General features: G+C 37.4%; 1 protein-coding gene across 1 annotated transcript in view; it reads left to right on the top strand.

Annotated features, from left to right (window-relative positions):
- Window positions 1-22325, top strand: part of LOC137240537 (serine/threonine-protein kinase SIK3) — a 66771-nt gene that overhangs the window by 10723 nt on the left and 33723 nt on the right. The window contains exons 2-3 of the mRNA XM_067766962.1: window positions 15776-15875; window positions 16655-16766. Of these exons, the coding sequence (XP_067623063.1) occupies window positions 16711-16766 (56 nt within the window). The 5' untranslated portion in view covers window positions 15776-15875; window positions 16655-16710. The remainder of the gene's footprint in view (window positions 1-15775; window positions 15876-16654; window positions 16767-22325) is intronic.

Raw genomic sequence — 22325 nt, 5'->3', positions numbered from 1 at the left:
CTCTGATTAAATTCAGTAGGAGTGAATGATTCATATTTTCAACATCTGCCAGACTGCCTAAAAACCGTGCGCTCAGAAATCTGAATCGGCTTGTTTGCAGCCCTGGATATGGGAAGAAAAAGTGATCAATAGAGTTCTCTTCCTCCTCATCCTGACAGCTTCTACAGAGGTAGGTTGTTGGTTAGCGCTACTGTCGAAACATTGGTACAATAGTGCAATGACCTGTGATGACAACCGCAAGTACCCTATTTGCAGATTTCTTTAGCATGAGAAGAAAGCTAGTTCTTTTCTTATACAAACATGCTAACAATGATCCTGAGCGCCTCGCTTATTGCATTTCGGAACCTTTCCTGTCCATCTAATCTGTAAATTCATTCAATGGAGACATTGAGATGTCTTACGAGCGCTGAGAAGGAACGACACCTCCGCTCGATATCCGACCATATTACACTCTAACGCCTTAAAGGCGGCCTAGCTGCCTACAAAGGTCATTACATTGATGTCTGAAACCGTAATGTACTGGATCAGTTTGTCTGGTGTCTGTAAGGCATATTCCTCCGCCAGGAAGTCACTGCTTAAGTCAAGAAGTTGGTACGACTGATTTACCTGCAGATGATTTGAGAACATTTTACCTCATGTTCCCTTTTCCATTTTCAAGCTGTCTGTGTAGAGTGTAATTCACCCATCATTGTCTAGGCCTTCCTCCCATTCCTTAATTTGGCATTTCAAAAATTTTAGTCTAGTTTCTTATATTTTAATCAAACAATTATATTTTTAGCAATAAATAAAAATTTTTTTGTTGTTTACGGCCTTTGAATTATAACTTTTTAAATATAAACGAGCTCTAGGCCAAATATTTGTATATTCTTAATAAAACACAATACGTGAATTTTTGATATACAATTATATTATTTAATTTGTCGATATTTCGACTTCAGTCTGAAGTCATCATCAGGAATTTTTGACATATTGCATTCAAAAATTCCTGATGATGACTTCAGACTGAAGTCGAAATATCGACAAATTAAATAATATAATTGTATATCAAAAATTCACGTATTGTGTTTTATTAAGAATATACAAATATTTGGCCTAGAGCTCGTTTATATTTAAAAAAATAAATAAAAATAGTATTTTTGATATCCCATACGCGATACATCCCAGATAAGCCACTAAGATATTAGCTCTTTAATTAACAATAATTTTCCTCCGTATCATTTGAGCATCCCTAGTGAACCAGCACATCCGCCATACTCGTTCCCAACACTCGCATAATCCTCATCGGCTTTAATTGCCCTTTTGTGTGCTTTGACTTAAATTCTTACACTTCAATGCCCCCTGTGTTGATTACCAAAGAAGCTTGGCTATTTTTGCTTTATTGGCGTTTGACTGAATTTTCGACAACCGGCCACACACAACGTAATAATTAATTTAAATGTGTGTATGTATGTACTTCGTATGATTAGTTTGATCGTAAAATTTCTTATAAAACAAGTATATCCGATTGTAGATGGCGCCAGTAAATAAATAAAGAGATAGTAAAGCACAAAATACCAAACAAGGGAAGAAAAGGATAGGAAACGGAAGGAAAAGAAAGACAAGGAAAGGAAAGAAAAGAAAAAAAGAAGAAAAGAAAAGAAAAGAAAAGAAAAACGTATGGATAAGACAAGGAAAGAAAAGAAAAGAAAATAAAAGAAAAGAAAAGAAAAGAAAAGAAAGAAGTATGGAGAAGAAAAGGAAAGAAAAAAAAGGATAGGAGGGGAGAGGACAGGACGGCGCGTATGTTATCGACGAGGTATAGACAGTTATCTATTTGTTATCGAAGTGCTACAAATTTGATATCTATAAAAAAGGTTAAATAAAAAAAAAAATAAATGTAAGGCGCGATAACCTCCGAAGAGATCTAAGGCCGAGCTTCTCTTCCAATTTGCGTCGTGCTCCTCTTGATTTTTCCCTACAAATTGGCCGGACGGGACCTACATGTTTTATGCCGGCTCCGAGCGGCATCTGCAAGGCAGATGAGTTTTCACTGAGAGCTTTTCATGGCAGAAATACAATCGGAGCGCTTTCCAGACACTGCCGAGGGGCGACCCCGCTTAGAAAAATTTTCTTCTAATTGAAAAATCTTATTTCTAAAATTTTGATGTTGCTTTGCCCGGGAGTTGAACCCAGGGCATACGGTGTGATAGGCGGAGCACGCTACCATCACACCACGGTGGTAGCTGACTTTTTACCAAAAAGTTTGTTTCTGAACAGTCATCGATTTATTAACGAAAAGATATCATAGATCAATCTTAAAGCTATCAATACGTGACCTTAAAAATATCTGCCAGTTGTCGATTTGTTATCAAAAAGTAATCGATTTGTTATTAAAAATTTGTCGATTTTTACTTGCGGTGTTATCAATTTACTATCATCGTTTTATTGATTTACTATCGACGATACATAATATTTGTTATTAAACATACACCGATAAAATTTCAATATAAAACCCACGACAAATCTGTAACCCGGCTAAAACAAGCTGATAAGAAGCCAATAAGAAGCCGATGATGCACCGATGACTAGGCGATAACAAATTGATAACACGACGATAATAATTCGCCATTTTCTAGACGTACACCTGTCAATTTACATATCGCACTTCACGAGTACTTGGTACTCACGCCCTTTCTTAACCTCTCAGAACAAGAATTCTTCCCCAGATTTTCAAATCAAATTCTATAAACTTGCCGCAACTCAAAAATTCGCAATACAGTGAATTTACAAATTTTTTTTTTGTAATGAGCAACTAGTTTTAGACAAAGATTTGAAATGTTAACGTTAACATAGTTTGTGCCTCCTCAGGAGTACGTCCACCCGTCTTTTAACACGATAACTTGAACAGAAATTGAGATATTTTTACTGCTGACTGATCTCGATACTGAACAAATTGGTTTAGAAGCTATCGAAGCGTTTAGATAGCTTTGCAGGGGCTATCGTGTGCATATCAACTAATATGGAGCTAAGTGCTACATTTGTCCATGTAAACCTTTTGACGGATTTCAATCATATTTTGAAGCGTATGAAATTGTTTCGTATATTCTTTGAGACTATTCTAGAACTTTTTGCGAACGTTGAGGGATGACTTCAGGATTATTTTCAGTGTCATTTCGAAAATAGTAAGTTGTTATTTTTGGGCAATTGTAGAATTATTTGGACTATTGTCAGAATCATTTCGAGGTTTATTTATTTTCGGGCCAATTTGGAACAATTCTAGCATCGTTTCATGTTTAGTTTAGTTTCACGATCATTTCCAGACTATTTCGAAAATATTTCGAGAGAGCTTTAGAATTGTTTCGGGATCACTTCAATATTAGTTTCAGAATTATTACGAGATTGTTTCGGAACACATTTTTCAGGATTTCAGGATCACTTTGGGATTATTTAAGCAAGATTTTGGGACATCTTCTGGATAATTTCAAGGCTATTTTGAGCCTTTTTAAGGACTGTAACAGGATCACTTCGAGATTATTTAAGGTATAATTTTGAGATAGGGATCATCTCAAAATTCTATCTGAAATAATCCTAACCTGATCCTGAATTTGTTCCAAATTGATCCCGAAATAGTCTCGAAAAGGTTCTGTGTTTGAAGAAAGAACTGTTTGAAAAAATGGTATTCGGTTTCAAAAGTGAATCTGGTATTAAAAACTGAAATGTCTCCAAAAAAGAGTCGTTTCCAAGTAACCGGTTCTAGAAAATGTATCTAATCGGTTCTATGGAAAGAAAAAGGTTTTATAAAAGCTAAACTCTTCTATAAAAATTAGCCGTCCTATAAAAAGCACACAATTATGAAAAATGAAAAAGTAATCGGAACTAAATAAAAACCGTCTCAAACATGTAACCGTTTTAGTGTGGGCAGCCGTTTCCGAAAAAGTACAAACAATAAAGCGGTTCAAAAATGTTACCGGTGCAAACTTAGTTAATCAGCTGTTCTTCACAAAGTGAGTTGATGTACGCTTAATCTATGATTGATTTAATTGTGTGAGATCTGGATTTATGAATACCTAGAAGAAGAAATGCAGCATTATTTTTTATAAAGCTTAATACTAAGACCTCTTAATTCGAAGCGCTAGAATAAAAGGAGTATGCCTTAGACGTCGCCTTAGAGCAGCTGCATATTTAATTGCAGGAAGATTGCTTCACAATGTGAGTTGTATGTGGTCAAGAAATCAGTGGACAAGGGCACGCTGAAGGGCGAGGTGGTATCACTGTGAACGTTGGTCAACAACCAACAGACCAGGTGGGTTGATTAGGGTCCCGTCAACATACGGCTTACGCAAATGACGTTGCAATCGAGGCAAGACGAAAATGCCAACAATTAGCTCTTTTCCGTGGAAGCTCAACGTGGAAGAGAAAGTGAAGAAGGCTTCAACGGCACTTTATGCATGTAAAAGAATGCTGAAGTTTACGTGGCGTTTATCGGCCTATCTCCCTCTCATTGAGTATTTACAGTATGCAGTCCTTGTGTGGTTATAGCAAAAAAGAACCCACCTCAAAAAATGACAGGGAATGTGCAGGCTGTCAATGCTTAGCATAACGGGGGCCCTAAAAACAACCCCGACAGCTGCACAGTATGCGACTATGCACATTCCTGTAGAGCTCCAGGCAAATAACATAGCGTTTACAACTGCAAAGAGGCTCAGTACAGGACGAAAAGGCTACCTGATTCCGTATCTGCGCTTCAAAGGGACTCTAAGGGCCGTTTTCTCATGTAAAATTTGAGGTTTGTCCATCCGAAAAGTCCAATAGTTTTGAACAATGTTCGATTTTATAGGGCATATAAATTTTAAAGTTCACGTGGGAAAACAACACTAGGAGCCACAATTGAGGTGAATAGTTGCCGCAGGGGTGTCCGAGTGGCGGACAAGGCGTTACACGTGTACACAGATGGTTCCAAAGTAGTGTAAGAAGTAGGGATTGCGGTATACTGTGCTAATGCGGAAATAAACAGATCCTACAAGAAAATATCTTAACATTAGTTAATTCTTTGTAGTTCTATAAATATCACAGAAGAAAAAATATCAGTTTCGTTGAAACCGCCACCAACACAAAGCATAACTTTAACACATGATTACATACAAAGAATGTGCTGTGCAAAGAAGAGAATATGCCAGGAAGGCAATTGGGATAAAGTTTACAACTAAGGCATGACGTGGCTGAATGCATTAGTAACACTTCAACCATCGTGGGAGTGTGGGTTCGAATCTCACTCCCTGGAGAAAAGGCTTTGAAGAGATTTACAAGGTATAATCGAAACACCTGTCGCCTTGCTCGTCCTGATGTCACGTTGTTTAAATTTTTTCAAAATTGTTAAAGAACATAGCTTAAACTGCAGCCGCATCAGCTTTTTTATTGACAGCCAAACAGCAATAATTAATCTTATACCGCTATATTGGGTCCCAAGGCATATAGGAATGGATGAGAATACAAAAGCGGATAAAATAGCTAAAATAGCGAGTTTAAGAAAAGGCGAAAGTTGACATGATCGGCTATGCGGGAAAAGCGTGGACCAAAGCGCGGAGCTGTAAAATGTCGAAGATCATGTGTAGGTCTTAGAACCTTAGACTAACAAAGTTACTTTTATCATTAAAAAAAGCGGACTGTAGACTCATGACGGGTATTCTAACTGAACACTGTCAAAGCCTTAAATTAGGCTTGGTCAATGATAGCAGATGTAGGTAGTGCGCGTTGGAGGAGGAAAAGATCAAGCACGTTTTGTACTCGTGCCCTGCGCTTGCCAGGCTAAGACTGCAGCTATAATGAGTGATACAGCTGTCAGATATAGCAGCAAAATTGACATAGCGTCTAGTATTTGCCAAGAGGGCAGAGTTACTCTATAACATAGGCCTTGGTATTTTATAGGGTTTTTTAGTTTGGTCGGTGAGTAAACTTCTAGTAACGCTATGAACATATTGGTCCTGATGGACCAGCCAGTTCAAATTAACCCAACCTAGCCGATGCTGTGCGTATTCGACTTAAGGTGTTATAAATTTGTATGTAAAATTGAGTCGGTGTCAACCTTTGTACGTTGCTCAGTGCGTATGCATGAATTCTCATTTGGATCGCTTAACGCAAACCCGTTGCAACATATTAAGGAATCTGCCAACTTCATTATTACCCGCAACGGACCTTTATCATACAGCCGTTGGTAAGTCCTTGAGGAAGAATATCCAAAGATCACATTTATGCCTTTAATGAAGTGTAATATTTTGCACATTGGCAATTCTTTGTCATGCTAAGAGAACTACTTTATATAATCAGTTACACGTTAGGTCTACAAGAGCATGCAAAAAATAATATTCATTCCAAGTCAAACGTTTGTTTAACACCACACCCAATAGTTTTGATTGGAATAACCCTTTCTCTCTAGCTCTTTTTTTTTGTTACATTCTCGCCTCTGGGTTTGCACAGTTATGACAGAAAACAAAATTCAATACACATGCAAATGATGATTGAAGCAATTAAGGCCACCAGCTATGGCTACAAATGGAACAAAGTAAACCGCAGTCAGGGCAATTGTGGCAAGTAGCAAATATTGCTGCCCAAAAGAATGATTGAAACAATAAAAATAGCAATAAGCAATAATAGTCACTTCGAGAGGTTTTATGACAAAATGATAGCACCTGCCTTGAGGGTGAATGAGTGAAGTGTTATTGTTGCTATTGATCGAAGGAACACAAACGAGTGACACTTTCTTATTGAACAATGTGTGCTATTTTGTTGTAACCGCTTAAGTCGGAAATGTTAGGATTGAACTTAAACTTTTGAATCTTGGGAAATATGTATCAACCTAGCGAGGTAACTCAGAAAGCGGTGTACTAAGAGGAAGATAGGATTTCTGGATCCCTGCCGATAGATGAATGCTTAACTGGTGGGCATTGAATGGCTGAATACGAAAGATCCCTTCCTATGTTTGGACAAACCCGGTAGTATGAATGCCTTCTTAATCCATGTCGGCTTTGAGGAAGATAGGAAAACGTATTAAAGTAAACCTGGGGGCCAATTATGAACTAGAACGATTGTTTTAAAGAAACATTTTTTATAACTCGCACCAATAGGACGACAACGTCTACACAATAGGACGACAAGATCACGAAGACTCACAATTGGCAACAGCAGCGATGACTTAATCAACAAACGACAATCGTTATAAGATCCTACTCCTAAGGTCACGGAATCTATCCGGTACACACTACCCCTCGCAAGCCAATAATAAATTCCATGAATATTACCTATATGACACATGCAATCACAGTAGTAAATCAAGTCTCAGGTGATGTAAAGCATGGCACTAAAGAAAAAGGACTTAATTTTGCCGCAGCTACAGATGGAAGCACCATCCGATATCATATCAAAAATTATAACCCAAAGGTCGCTTTACCTGCTCGAGAAAATCAATAAGAGTGAGGCTTCTAACTTCTCCAAGGATATTGGCCATAACAAAATTGCGATTGTGAAGCTGGGAAGCTTCAGCTAGTAGCATTGAGCGATACAAGGTAATACGAATGCCGATGCATTGTAAGTACAACAGCAATAACGATAAAAACGCCTTATACATTCAAGGCGATTCAAGCAGAGCTTCTCCAGTGATACTTCCTAACTTTTCTTACAAATTATGGATTCCATGTGTTGTATACCGACTACGCATGACAAAAAAAAACATATTTTCGAAACAATGACATCGATTAGAAAATTTTTTTTTCAAAAATTTTTGTGTTGTTTTTTCGCGTCGGTGATCATAGGACCTATGGTGTGGTAGGCGAGAATGCTACCGCTATACCACAGCGGCCGCCTGAAGTAGAGCCGATCGACCGGTGCAACAAAACTTGGTGTAAATGCACTACAACCCGGCAGATTCACCCCCTTTGTTTGGTTTCTTTAAGACACCCTGCGGTAAAAGCTAATCAAATGAGCTAAAGAAACCTTCTTTGGAGACTCTCACTAGGTGTGCAGCAAAAATAAGAGCCGGGTTCAACTACCTGTTGTCAGAGCAGAAGCCAGCTGCAGAGATCTCAAAGAGCGCGAATTTGATTACCACCTCTAAATAACTATCAACAGCTACTCTCCCTACAAATAACCTAGCCCTGAATCTGTCACTCCAGTGATCCTGTAGAAGCTTCGTAAAGCGTGAGAAGATTTAAAATCAACTCCTGTAAACGCCAATTACTGTAGCCCCATCCAGTAGGCTTTTTTCTTCATGCTATAGATCCTTAAAAGGCTATTAGATACCCACACAAAGTCGGTCCTAACTTGGCCCTAGCTTTGTCTGGCGCAGCATCCGTACATTAAGGCCTGGTCTACCGATAGGGCCTCATTGAGCTCATTTAAGCGATAACAAATGTCCATTGGAAGGATTTTCCGTCATGTGTGGTCAAATTTGATTCGGCGTTGTGCCAATTTCAGTGTAATTTTAAGTTCTCTTGCACTGATGAAGGAATCCTGCGGAGACAAGCTTGCCTCCAAACCACATTTGTCAAACAATGACGGCAAACCGTTCTTATATACGTCGGTTACGGCTACCTACCAGGTATCATATAAACCCTAAAAAAACTCTCATTGAGCCAATCATTTTAAAATTGCATTATTTACACATACTTCCTTCTTATATACTACATTCAAACTTCATAATTGCGCCCCTTATAAATAAAAAAAATAAATGTAAGGCGCGATAACCTCCGAAGAGATCTAAGGCCGAGCATCTTCCAATTTGCGTCGTGCTCCTCTTGATTTTCCCTACAAATTGGCCGGACGGGACCTATATGTTTTATGCCGGCTCCTAACGGCATCTGCAAAGCAGATGAGTTTTCACTGAGAGCTTTTCATGGCAGAAATACACCCGGATCGCTTGCCAGACACTGCCGAGGAGCGACCCCGCTTGAAAAAATTTTCTTCTAATTGAAAAACCTTATTTCTAAAATTTTGATGTTGCTTTGCCCGGGGTTTGAACCCAGGGCATACGGTGTGGTAGGGGGAGCACGCTACCATCACACCACGGTGGCCGCCATTTCTTTGCGCCCCTTAGTTGTAGCAAATACGACCGCACTACTCATGTCAAGTTTTTGACATTTTCAAAGTTCTCAGCAGCCGAAAGATTAATGGTAATAACCATAAGTACACAGCGTCATATCGTTTTGACACGTACAATGTATTGTTTGTGGAGTGGTGCACCTTGGGCTGACAGGGCGTATGAGTGACATGATTGAGTGACTTCGTATAAGCACCAACACAAATTTGTATAACCTTTGTACCCACTTGCATTTCACCTACTAGAAAAAGTTTGTACAGATGACGATCAATAGCTAAAGCACATATGTAGTTACACACGTATGTATGTATGGATGCATGCATAATTTGTGCTTATTCGCACGTGTAGGTATTAAAATATTAAATTAACCTTTACCTATACAACGCATTGATGCTTATTTGTGGCTTTACTGGGAATATGCGGCAGCTGAAATTTAATTAGCTCTTTACATCGTAAAATTACCAATTAACAAATCGTGTAGATTATTTGATAGGGAAATTAATTCTGCATCGAATATTGAAGATTAAAATGACATTTTGTTAAACATTTATAACTTTATTGAATTCATACACAGCTAAAAAATGTATTCGCCTAAAAGTTAGGGGAAACTTATTCGATATAAGTAGCTATTCGTTATCTAAACGATTCATACTTGAAATGTGAGTATCGTTCTCAAAACATGCATAAATAATAAATAAATACAAACCTCCGAAGAAATTTAGGCCAAACTTCTCTTCCGTTTTTCGCGGTGCTCCTTTTGATTTTGTCTACAAATTGCCGAGACGGGACATGATTGACACCGACTACGAACGACGAATGTTGAGAAACAACATTCCTCCCAGCGGATTAGGGGGTTAAAATATACCCGCGGTAGATATGCCTGTCGTAAGAGGCTACTAAAATACCAAATAGATTCAAGCGGTTGTGTAGCGCAACCCTTCCAAGGGGTTGCCAGCGCAACATATAACTTCTCCAACCAAATTGTCAACCTCACCTGTCTGTGGCGAATCCTGTTTCATTAACATCCGATGCTCTGGCGACCCGAAATTCCTCATGGATCTAGGGGGTGGGAGGCGGTCTGGCCTCATCGGTCGCATGTGGTCATACCAAATCGTTCCTGAGATGGTTGTTGTTGTGGTTGTTGTAGCGATAAGGACACTCCCCGAAGGCCTTGGGGAGTGTTGTCAATGTTGATGGTCCTTTGTCGGATGTAGATCCGGTACGTTCCGGTACCAAGCCCAACCATCTCGGGAACGATTTGTTATGACCACATGCGACCTTCTTGGCCATACCGCCCTCCCACCCCCTGGATCCATGAGGAATTAGGGGTCGCCAGAATCTCGTCTGTTAATGAAACAGGATTCGCCACGGATAGGTGAGGTTGACAATTGGGATTGGAGAAGCTATATATTGCGTTGGTAACCTGAAAGGGTTGCGCTACACAACCCCTTGAATCTGGTATTTTCGTCGCCTCTTAAGACAGGCATACCGAGATGGTCGGGCTTGGTACAGGAACGTACCGGATCTGCATCCCGCAAAGAACCATCAACATCGATAACACTCCCCAAGGCCTTCGGGGAGTGCCCTTATCGCTACAACAACAACACTACGAACGGCGTCTGCAAGGTAGAAAAGATTTAATGTTGAAGCCTTTCATAGCAGAAATGCATTCGGAGTTTTCGCTAAATTGCTGCCGAAGGGCGACTCCGCTTAGAAAAACTTTTTTCCAATTGAATCAATTTATTTCTACGTCAATTACTTGAATCCAGGATTTTCTTTGTGAGGTTAGGTTGAACTGCCCGGTCCATGAGGGCCTCACATAGACTGAATGAGTCCGTAGTGTCACCCGAAATTTGTTTAATGACCAAACTGAAAAACTCCTATCAAGAACCAGGACCTATATTATGTTATGGCCTAGAAGGTTCAATGTGGTCATATAAAATCATCCCTGGTGGTCGGGCTGGTACCCTAATGGTGCTTGTTACCAGAACATACCAGATTTATATCCGCCAAATGATCATCAGCATCGGTAACACTCCCAAAAACCTTCGGAGGAGTGCGCTTATCGTTACAACAACAACAACGCAACAGTACAATACGTGCTCGATCGTTTCCTCCCCCAACACGCACTTCCTGATCATCTGATATAACTGAACAAGCCCTATTTTAAGGCATGTGACGCCAGAAGGCAGTGTCCAGTGAGATTACCCGTCACAAGCTGTTAGTCTTAGGTTGTAAAACCTACACATGATCTCCAACACTTCACAGCCCCGCACTTGGGTCCACGCCATTAGCTAAGGTTAAAACTCAATTAATTCCATTACAAAGAGTTTCAGTTGTATGAATCTACAAATAAAATCCTTATTTGGAAAGTTTATTTGATAAGCTTTTATGAGAGAAATAGGGCTCCAGATAGAGAATGCATTTACTTAATAATAAAAGGACAATAAAAGATTTGAATGAAAGTAAACATTGATAATCCTATAATAAAAGTAATCTCCAACGCCATGAGCATAAGTAAAAATATAAGAACTGTCAATAGATATAATAAGGCTTAGAGAAAGTGAAAGCTGAGCATTCCAAAGACCCGTAGAGATCATCAGTTGTGGAGACTGGCGCTCGGCGAACTATAAAATGAGGGGAGTTCTACAAAATGGTGATTAATTTAGTTTTAACTGAATAAAGATTTCATTACTCTTACATAGCATGAACTTGACTTGACTTGGCACGGATCAAAGATGAAATATCTCTGAAATAAATACCAACATGTTCAAAGAAATATCAAAATGAAGTTTAAATCATAAATTATATCCAAGCACGATGACGCAACTCATGATTCAATTCGTAGAGGTTTGTTCTCCAATGATGACAGAGCTTTGACACTCCCAAATTTAAAAATCTGGAGTGGTTGCTTTTACGAAGTAAGGAAAACGGGGACTAGTTCAATCCCCTCCAGCGAAAATTGTAGTAGAAAAGCCTTTTTAGTAGTATATTAGTAGTGATAATAAATTTGTAAATTGCAACAAGTTTTGGGAGAAATAATTAATTTTCTACTAAATATTTCGTGAATTGATAAAGAATTATTTTGGCCTGGCCATTCTCGAAGAATGCCGTACGTCAGAATTTTATCCAAAAATACACTATGTATCTAAAAATTGTTTTCCAAAACACCCTATCTGAGCATAAGCTCAATGCACTTTGACATAAGAGGGAGTTAATGAAAAGCATACTGAGATAAGGCATTCCCCAACCTAATTCTGATATACGGCGTTTTTGTGACATATTCTGAAATGGGAAGTTATTGGAACATATTTTGAGATAGGACGATTTCGAACTGGCGGCGGAAATGGGGTGATACTCTACTCAGCAGTCGCAATGAAATGACAAACAAAATAAAAGAAAATGGCTTATTGTCTTAGAACTTTATTTTCCGGCCTTGATTTTGGCAGAAGATTTAAGCTTTTGTGCGGTCCTGCTATTGCTTTTTATTCTGAAATTTCGGAAACCTCTTTTCCGTTTAAGTATTCATGGATGTGTTCTGGATAAACCGTTAGTTTACTATATTCAGAACACGTTCGTTTGATACTACCGCACGAGGTTCGAATATTCCAAATAAGTATATATGCACATAATATTCCAAATATAAAACGATTTCACAAACGGAGACGAACTCCGAATATGCCGAATGACTAAGTTAACATGCTGAGTGCATTTCGTTATGGCATCTCCAATATTTACTAATGAAATTTTTAGGTGAATCGATTTACTAGTCTATTTTTTTGACGTTGAGCGATAAATTTTCAATTGGTTTAGGTTTCCTATGTTCATAGGTTTACGAAAGTGCACGATTTCTTGATGTCCGTACTTTTCATAAAATCAAATAATTAATAAATTCATCATAAAATTACAAAAATCGTTCTAAGGAATTATGTAGTTCGGTACATATCGGGTATTTGTAAACTGATTGCTTCCTATTTCTACTACTAATATTTTTCGAAAAATCGCAAAGAAACAACACAGTTAACGGATGTAAATTCGATTTGGGAGCAAAATGGCTGCAATTGTCAAAAAATGTGTCAGCCGAGCAAACCTCTTGTGATTTAGTCATGGACGCAACTTAGAACTTACGTAGAAAATCAAAAACCAACAGACTTCTAAGTCAAGTCAAGTATTTCTAAGTATTAGACGAGAATAACAGAATTAGTAATTTGTTTGATATGTGAACATTTCTTTTTTGACGATATGGGGGAGTCTAGAAATTAGGCGTTAGGCATGTACAGGAAACCAGAATGTAAAACATTGTAATTGTAAGCGTAATGTATTAGAGAGGTATCCTGTGTAGGCGTAATGTGTAGCAGAAAAGGCAAGGAGAAAGGAAAAGAGGGGAGAAGAAATGAAAGAGGCGAAATCAAAACCAAAATCGAAAACGAATTCGAACAGCGAGTAATGGCTTTCTTATCGAAGTGTTAATAGTTTGTTTTCGATATCAAATGTAATCAAAGAGTAATCGGCTTTTATAGATGAAATCTAGGGCCTTTATCGATGAATGATCCGTTTTATGTCGAAACGTTCGAATCGCTAAATTGTCGAATAAATAACTCCAATATTCAGTAATACAAAATGGTCTTTATTAGACTATTTTGAGAGTACGTCACAATAATACTTGTACTTCACAGCTAATTGCGTGTTTAAATCAAACTGATTACTGATTACTCAGCTTCCGCTGCTTTTATACTCTCCGTTGCCTCGTCCGCAATTTTCTACAAAGGTCTAGACGTTTCACCTTCTAGAACTCTTTTAGCTCATGCTTGGTTACCAGCTATATACGTATATATTTGTAGTTTAGAGCCATATGCGTGTGTATATGTGAGTAACTACTTCGGCTGATGACTACATGTGTGTGTGTGTGAGATATCTCTTCGTCGCCTTGTACATAAGTGTGGCTGCTTCATGCTTTTGTTGTTGCGTGATTATCTACTAACAGCCTAGTGATGTCAACATTCGCCACAATATTTACAACATACAAACCAATACGGCAAGATAATTTATTATTTCACATTCGGGTTTTTACCATGAATTGTACCAAACCGAACAAAAAACGTGTTAATTTAGCTTGGAATCACACCTTGATTGAATGTATATTTTTTTATACTCAGCGTGTTTTGCACACAGAGTATATTAACTTTGATTGGATAACGGTTGGTTGTATAGGTATAAAGGAATCGAGATAGATATAGACTTCCATATATCAAAATCATCAGTATCGAAAAATAGTTTGATTGAGCCATGTCCGTCCGTTCGTCCGTTAACACGATAACTTGAGTAAATATTGAGATATCTTCACCAAAGTTGGTACACGAGCTTATCTGGACCCAGAAGAGATTAGTATTCGGATGATAACCACGCCCACTTTTTATATATATAACATTTTGAAAAACACAAAAACCTGAACATTTAGTGAATCACACATCTAGAGTGTTAAAATTTTACATGTGGACTGATATTGAGACTCTTGATAAAAATTAGAAACAAATTTTTAAAATGGGATTAGCACCGCCCACTTGTGATAAAATCAATTTCACAAATATTATTAATCATATATCAAAAATTGTTAAACTTATCGTAACAAAATTCGGCAGAGAGGTTGCCTTTACTATAAGGAGTGCTTTAAAGAAAAATTACCGAAATCGGTTAAGGACCACGCCCACTTTTATATAAAAGATTTTTAAAAGTGTCGTGGACGAATAAAATAAGCTATATCTTTCCAAAAAAAAGCTTTATATCAATGGTATTTCATTTCCCAAGTGGATTTATAACAATAAATAGGGAAAACTGCAATCTTAAAAAATGGGCGTGGCACCGCCCCTTTTACGACTAAGCTATTTTCTATGTTTCAGGAGCCATAACTCAAAGAAAAATTAGCATATCGTAATGAAATTGTGTACACATATTTTCCCTATAGCAGAAAATATTTCTAGTAAAAATGGACGGGATTGGCTAAAGACCACGCCCACTTTTATATAAAATATTTTTGAAAGTTTCGTAGACGAAAATAATAAGCTATATCTTATCGAAAAAGAGCTTTGTATCAATAGAATTTTACTATCTAAATTGAATTATAACATTAAATAGGAAAACACAAACAATTTTTAAAATGGTTGTGGCACCGCCCCTTTTATGAATAAGCAATTTTCTATGTTTCGGTAGCCATAACTCGAAGAAAAAATAACGGATCGTAATAAAATTGGGTACACAAATTTTTCCTATAGTAGGAAATATTTCGAGTAAAAATGGACGGGATCGCTTAAAAACCACGGCAACTTAGATATAAAACAAGTTTAAAAGGGTCGTAGACTAGAATAATAAGCTATAACTTAGCAAAAAATAGTTTTGAATCAATGATATTTCACTTATCAAGTTTTATTGTAAGAGGAAATGGGGAGACATTTTATTTTAAACGAGCGGTGCCACGTGTTATGTAGAAAAGTAAATTATCTGAAATGATATGTACAATTGAAGCTCACGCTGAGTATATAATGTTCGGTTACACCCGAACTTAGACACCTTTACTTGTTTTTTTTTAAATTAGCCTCTGTTGTGGCTTAACTACAACCACTGGACGGCCTCTAGTTAATTTAAAAGCATTGTTTTTCTAGAACTACACCAGTGTGTTTACACATCGAACTTTACGCCTCTTTTTTATTTTAGGTAACCATCGGCCGACGAATCGGTCTCTACAGATTTTGCGGCGATATTGGGCGTGGCAATTTTTCCAAAGTCAAGCTAGCAGTGCATCAATTAACGCGCGGTAAGTATCACGTTCTAAGTTATCAATATTTTAATAAAATGGAGATGGTAATCACTTTCTGCTAATTCACTACCTATAACATTTGGGAATAAAACGAGCTCCAGCTGGACTTATTTTCAACAACGTTTTCCATTCCTTGTCAAATTTGACACAACTTTTCTACATTTCTCTTGTTAATAAAAGTGAGTTCTTTTTCCAATTTTTTTATGTAACCCTTTATACTGAAGTTGTGTAAGCCGCTGTTAACATAAATATTTATGCGCCCAACGTTGGTCATGACAGTTTACTCAGTACAGTAAATAATATTTTGTTATAAAGAAAGTTTTTAAACGACCAGCTTTTTTTCTACAGATATCTATTGCATTCACATAAGTAGCTCAAATCAATAAGATTTAGCATTGACCACGGGCGACAACTTCAAACTGAGCTATGACATAAATCACATTTATCTCCACGCTGCTAATGACATTTAACGAGCATACTAAATCAAGTTTCTTTACATTTTGCAATACTTGAGGGCGAATAAGGGCGTTCTATTTATGTGTCATTGTAAAAAGCAGTTACGTACCTTACATATGTACATACGTACATACATACATGTGAATATATTTTTATATTAGATCCAATTCATTAGAACAGCAAAAGTTGTAACAATCAATTGTTTATTGAGGCTCAGAACTAAAATCCGCTTGGCCTATTTGTTTTCATTAACTCTTGACTTTTTGTATTTTTTTCCTCTTCGATTTTCATTCACTTCTATTACAATTTATTTTTTATAGACAAAGTGGCCATCAAAGTAGTTGACCGTGGAGGTTTGGATGCAAAAGCATTGCGAATGCTTTCCAGTGAAATTGCGACACTCGAATGTGTACATCATCCCAATATATTAAAGTAAGTCAGAAAGAAAATTTTTGAGAGATGTGTGGTGAAATGTGGTTTCTTAATGATAATGCAAAGAGGAAAGGAAAAATATTGTAAAACAGGTTGAACTGGACGATCAATAAAGACCTGACATAGCCGGAAGGTGTCCGTAGTGTTATCCGAATTCGTTTGACGAATAAACGAAGAACCCAAATCAGGTACCAGGATTTATGTTGTAGAATAACGCCGTCCTCTTGGCAAATACCAGAAGTTTTTTAGGACCTAGCTTAACAATTGCCTGATCTTGCAACTGTGCTATGGCAATGGTATATTGATCGCACTTTATCAAGTACGAAAAGTTATTTATTAACGGTATTATAGAAGTTTCGGTTTCTGCTAATACCTTATCGGGAGTAATTGTACATAAAACTTGTATATCACATCTAGAAAAATCAAATCGTTTTTGCATTTGCTTTAACAGTTCAATATAAAAATTTAAAAGATTTTTTTTTTACCCCAAGTCGTTATACATCTGTAAAGTTATCGCTTTCAAGAAATACTTCAGCTTTACTTCCAACAAAAATATTTTTTAATTCAAGGTAATAAGTTTTATTACTTAAATCAAAAATATTTAAGCATGCAATAGGGGAGTGTGGTAGTTTTACACAAGACGCCAAAAAATTATACGGCTATGCATTTGCTACGTCATGCCAAATACGCAACATAAAAACCCGTAGTTTATTTTTTCAATTTTGAATAGCAAATTGACAACTGTCAAAACTAAACAAAATATGCAAAAAAATGTAAAACGAAAAAAATTTGTTCAGGATCCGTAGCTTTCATTTGCTGTAGCAACGTTTCCAACACCAAATACACAAAATTCTGAACTCCCTTAATATTTTTTATGTACTCATTATGCATGAAGTTGCTTAAGATAAGCTTAAAGTGTGCTTCAATTTGATGGTATAGGAATGGCAGACGAATTTTTTCTGATTGGAACTCCTTATTTAAGGTATTTATAATTTTAAGAATATAGACGAGAAACAGCATATACGCTTTTATTTCGGGATCTGACATTAAATTTGCTAATTGTGTTGCACTAACGCCACTTCAAGACACGCACAATGTTACACGACAAAGTGTTCTACCCCCCAATGGGTTGCCTGTCGTAAGAGGCGACTAAAATACAAGATTCAAGGGGTTGTGTAGCACAACCTTTTCAGGTTGCCAGCGCAATATATAGTTTCTCCAAACCCAATTGTCAACCTCACCTATCCGTGGCGAATCCTGTTTCATTAACAGGCGAGATTCTGGCGACCCCGAACTCCTCATGGATCCAGGGGGTGGGAGGGCGGGATGGCCTAGAAGGTCGTATGTGGTCATAACAAATCGTTCCCGAGGTGGTCGGGCTTGGTACGGGAACGTACCGGATATGCATCCGGAAAAGGACCATCAACTCGATAGCACTCCCCAAGGCCTTCGGGGAGTGTTCTTAGAGCTCAAACAACAACAACAAAGCGTTCTATGTAAATCCGGCCAATAGCTATCCGCTCTGCTGGTGAGAGTTACTGAAAATCGATTGCCATTCACAGGGTGTTCGAAAAAACAAATGTTTTTTATCAGTGTTGCGTATTGTTATGAAAGTAAAAAAAATCAAATCAAAGTACCAAAATCGTGACGGCTCACCCAAAAAGGACCAAAATTGAAAAAAGGACCACTGGACCAAACGGGGTTGGAGGGGACCAAGTTTGGTCCAAATGGACCCAAAGTGGCAACCGTGGCTGTGATGGTAAATTTTTTTGAAAGAATTTAGTATGAAAATGTAAAGTGTACCTATATGGGTCCTACAGAAAATTACACAAAGGTCTTCAATTGGGGTATCGGAGGACACGTAGTTATTCCAGCATTAAGAATACAAACACGGGTGCTAAGTTTTTCTATCCGTTCAAAAGTTCTCCGCGAAAAAAGTTTGGAACCATGGTCGACTGCAATCACCCATCCAAAAATGGGAAAGAGATATGAAAAAACACGCGTTTTGTCCTGGTATCAATAAGCCAAAAGCGAAAAGGTCATCGAATTATTGGAAGCGAGGCAAAAACACGTCGAATAATACCTCCCTCCACTGTTTTGCTCGTATTTTAGCAATAATAATTAGTAATAAAGTATCAACATTTTTTATTTATTTATTTAATTCATTCAGTCTAAAAGTACATGCTTTCTTAAAAATAGAAAACAATTGAAGCCTAAACTTATATAAGCTGTTATTAAAATTAAGAACATTACTGAATCGATTTGCTAGATGTATAGTCTTAGTTATAGGTTCATACATAGCATAATCCGTGTTATGAGTTATTTCGATAAATAATCTATTATGCCGAAGATCACACAGTGTAATATATGGAATGAACAAATTAGATAAATCGGAGCAATTTATGATCAAGTTTATTACATTATAGGCAAGCATCAGTGATATACAAGTTCTTCTGTCATGCAAAGCCTGAAGACCAAGCAATTTGCGCCTGCTGGTATACGATGGGAGGCCGTCTGGCCAGTGAAGCATCCGTAAAGCAATTTTCGTAACCACTTTTTGAACTCTTTCAATATTATATGGGTTAGATTCATAAAAAGGATTCCATATTATTGAACAATATTCAAGGCGACTTCTGACCAAGGAGATATAAAGTGCCTTCAACGTCATAGGGTCCTTAAAGTCACTGGTGTTTCGTCTAATGAACCCAACCATTGCAAAGGACTTTGCAACAATGAAGTCAATATGACTGAAAAAAGAGAGTTTGGAGTCAAAAATGACACCCAAATCTTTAATCTCTTGACAACGATTAAGAGATTTAGCATTTAGTTTGTAGTTAAAATATGTCGAAGTTGTGGAAGTGGAATAAGACACAACGCACGTTGAAGTACGTGGTCGAATATTTTTGCCCGAGTACTGTTTAACAATCGGTCTGTAGTTGCAAATGTCATTGCGGTTACCAGACTTAAATATGGGATTTATGGAGCATAATTTCCACGAGTCCAAAAAAATTCCGCTGTTCAAGCAATTTTGAAAGAGATGAGCTAAGGGTTCTGCAATGGAGTTTGCGCATATTTTGAAAAATATCGGAGAAAACCCTTCAGTATCTGATTTTGTACGACTTGTCGTTTTAGAGATTGACAGAAGAACATCATCTGCGGTAACAACGAAATTGGAAATTTGGCATTGGTACCCAGAGTGAAATATAGGATAAGGTGAAGAGGTAAACTTTGAATAAACTTTTTGGAATGATTTAGCAAATAAGTTGCAGGCATCCTGTGGATTACTTGACTTTTCGCCATCATACTCCGTGTTCGTTGGAAAGCCATTGGTTTTTCTTTTGGAGTTAATAACCGACTTTTCAATTTGTTAACTAAAATGGTCCAAAACATATGGATTTTAAGAAGAGATGTAATTAAGTGTCGTTTGAAAATGAATAAGGGTGTAAATTTAAAATTAAATTTCTACGCAGTTTTCGTTACCGGCTACTACACTTTTAGGTACCTATGAAGTAAAAAAGTGCCAAATCATGCCAAATAGCATCTACAAAAAAAACGAACAAGAACAAGCATTTTTATCAGGTGAGCGTGGCTGTGTGTGTGCGTGCTGTTACATATCCTACTTGTAAACTTTTACAATGGGTTTGACTTCAGAAGCTAATTTATTTTCAAAAATGAAACACCAATTCCAGCCTACTATGATTACTAAAAAACTTATAGGCTGTTCTAAATTTGCAGAATTTCTGTATTTGGTACCCAAAACTTACAATAACACCTATATTACCCATAGTAGTTTGGTATTAAAAAGGGCGAAACCACGCCTTCTTTTATTGTTCTTTATTTCCACCTATGCTTTATTTACTGTAGGCTAGCTACATTTCAAAGAAAGTGGTCGGACCAGGACAATATTTTAGATTTCGACAAAACTGAGATATATTGTTCCTTTGCATTTTTCATTAAACGTGTGTTTTTACGTTTGTTTTTCAGGGTTTTTCTTCTACGAGGGTGGGCAATCGATCAAAATAGTGGGCTGGCCTTTGGCAAACGAACCACTTAGTTTTTATTGCAAAATTCGTATTATGGCGTGCAAGCTTCACACAGCTTAGAATTTTTTTCTGGGCTAACCTGGGGTAAAGAAACAAAAGCGTTCAGACAATCAATTGCATATTTTTGATTTTGGTAGGTTTTTAACTTGAAAATTTTAACCAGAAGTCATGCATAGATCTAAATAAAATTTAAAGGTTTTGCGACACGTACATCGTAGGCCGTTAAAGAGATCATACTGAAGTTAGGCAGGAGCGTTGTGCTTGCTATTGGCGGCCGTTGTGGTGTTGTGGCTGTGTGATAACCGATAGACTCCGACTCAAGTGCTGGGACAACTGGCATCAAAATACTTTTGAAGGAAGGAAACGAGTTTGCACCTCTCCAATAGTTTGCCAAACACTTCACTTGTATTTGTGCCATAAAAATCTACTCAGAAAATTTCATCTGCTTAGGCAGACTCCGTTCGGAATTGGCATAAAACTCGACCCTATATGAGCCTACATATTGTGGGAAAATACAAAAAAGAAGAACACTTCAAACTCGATGCGATTCCCTTAAAAAGAGCAATTGGCTCAATCCATTCCTGGTATCTCGGCTTGGAATATATATTGTAACGAATTTAGTGAAATTCCGCTTATTCCAAATCTTCTGCTAACGATCGAATTGCTAAACTGTTGAGTAAATAACTCCAATATACAATAGTGCAAAAATGGCCTTTATTAGACTACTTTGAAAGTACTTCACAATAACACTTGATTTCACAACCAATAGCGTGCTTAAATCAAACTGATACGGACTACGCTTCTGCTGCTTTCATACTCTCTGCCCAAATGTCTAGCTGTTTCTTCTTCTAGAATCCTCTACCTGGTCACCAGCCATACGCGCGTGTTTTTGTAGTGTGTAACCATTTGCGTGTGTATATGTGAGCGAAGTAGTAGCTGATGATGACATGCGTTTGTGAGTATCTCCCTGCTGCTTGTATGTATGTGTGCACATGATGATTAATTTGTTTACGTACATACAAGTGTGGTAGCTTGCTATATTATTTTTGTGGCTTTATTTACATAGAATCAGATTAGTGATGTGAGTATTACTTAGTATTACTAATATTCGTCACAATATGTTTGGGAAACGGAGGATCTTGGGGTCGCTCGCCTGCTAAATAAACAGGATTCGCCCCGTCTAGATGAGGTTGACAATTGTCCAAACCGTTACAAATGTAGTTGAGAAGAAATGTTTCCAGGAAGCTGTAAAGTTCACCATTTGATTTAAGGAAAAATTAACTTTCGCTTTTCATTTCAATAAAAGAATACCACAATTTGTGAAGGTGAGGTGTATCTATAACTTCGGTCATAGCGGTAGTTATTCCATGTTATATTTTTGTAGTTTTTCCATTGCAACATAACTCATTTGATAGAACATGGGCACGCTAATACTGAGTGTAATATTTGCTTTGTAATATATTGTCATCCTTATCGAATAAGCTTCAAATAAAAAGATTGAAAAGAAGCAAAAAAG

Source organism: Eurosta solidaginis, chromosome 2 (genome assembly GCF_040869045.1).
Source record: "Eurosta solidaginis isolate ZX-2024a chromosome 2, ASM4086904v1, whole genome shotgun sequence".
NCBI classification, from domain to species: domain Eukaryota; kingdom Metazoa; phylum Arthropoda; class Insecta; order Diptera; family Tephritidae; genus Eurosta; species Eurosta solidaginis.
This window is presented reverse-complemented; position numbering and strand designations above follow the sequence as displayed.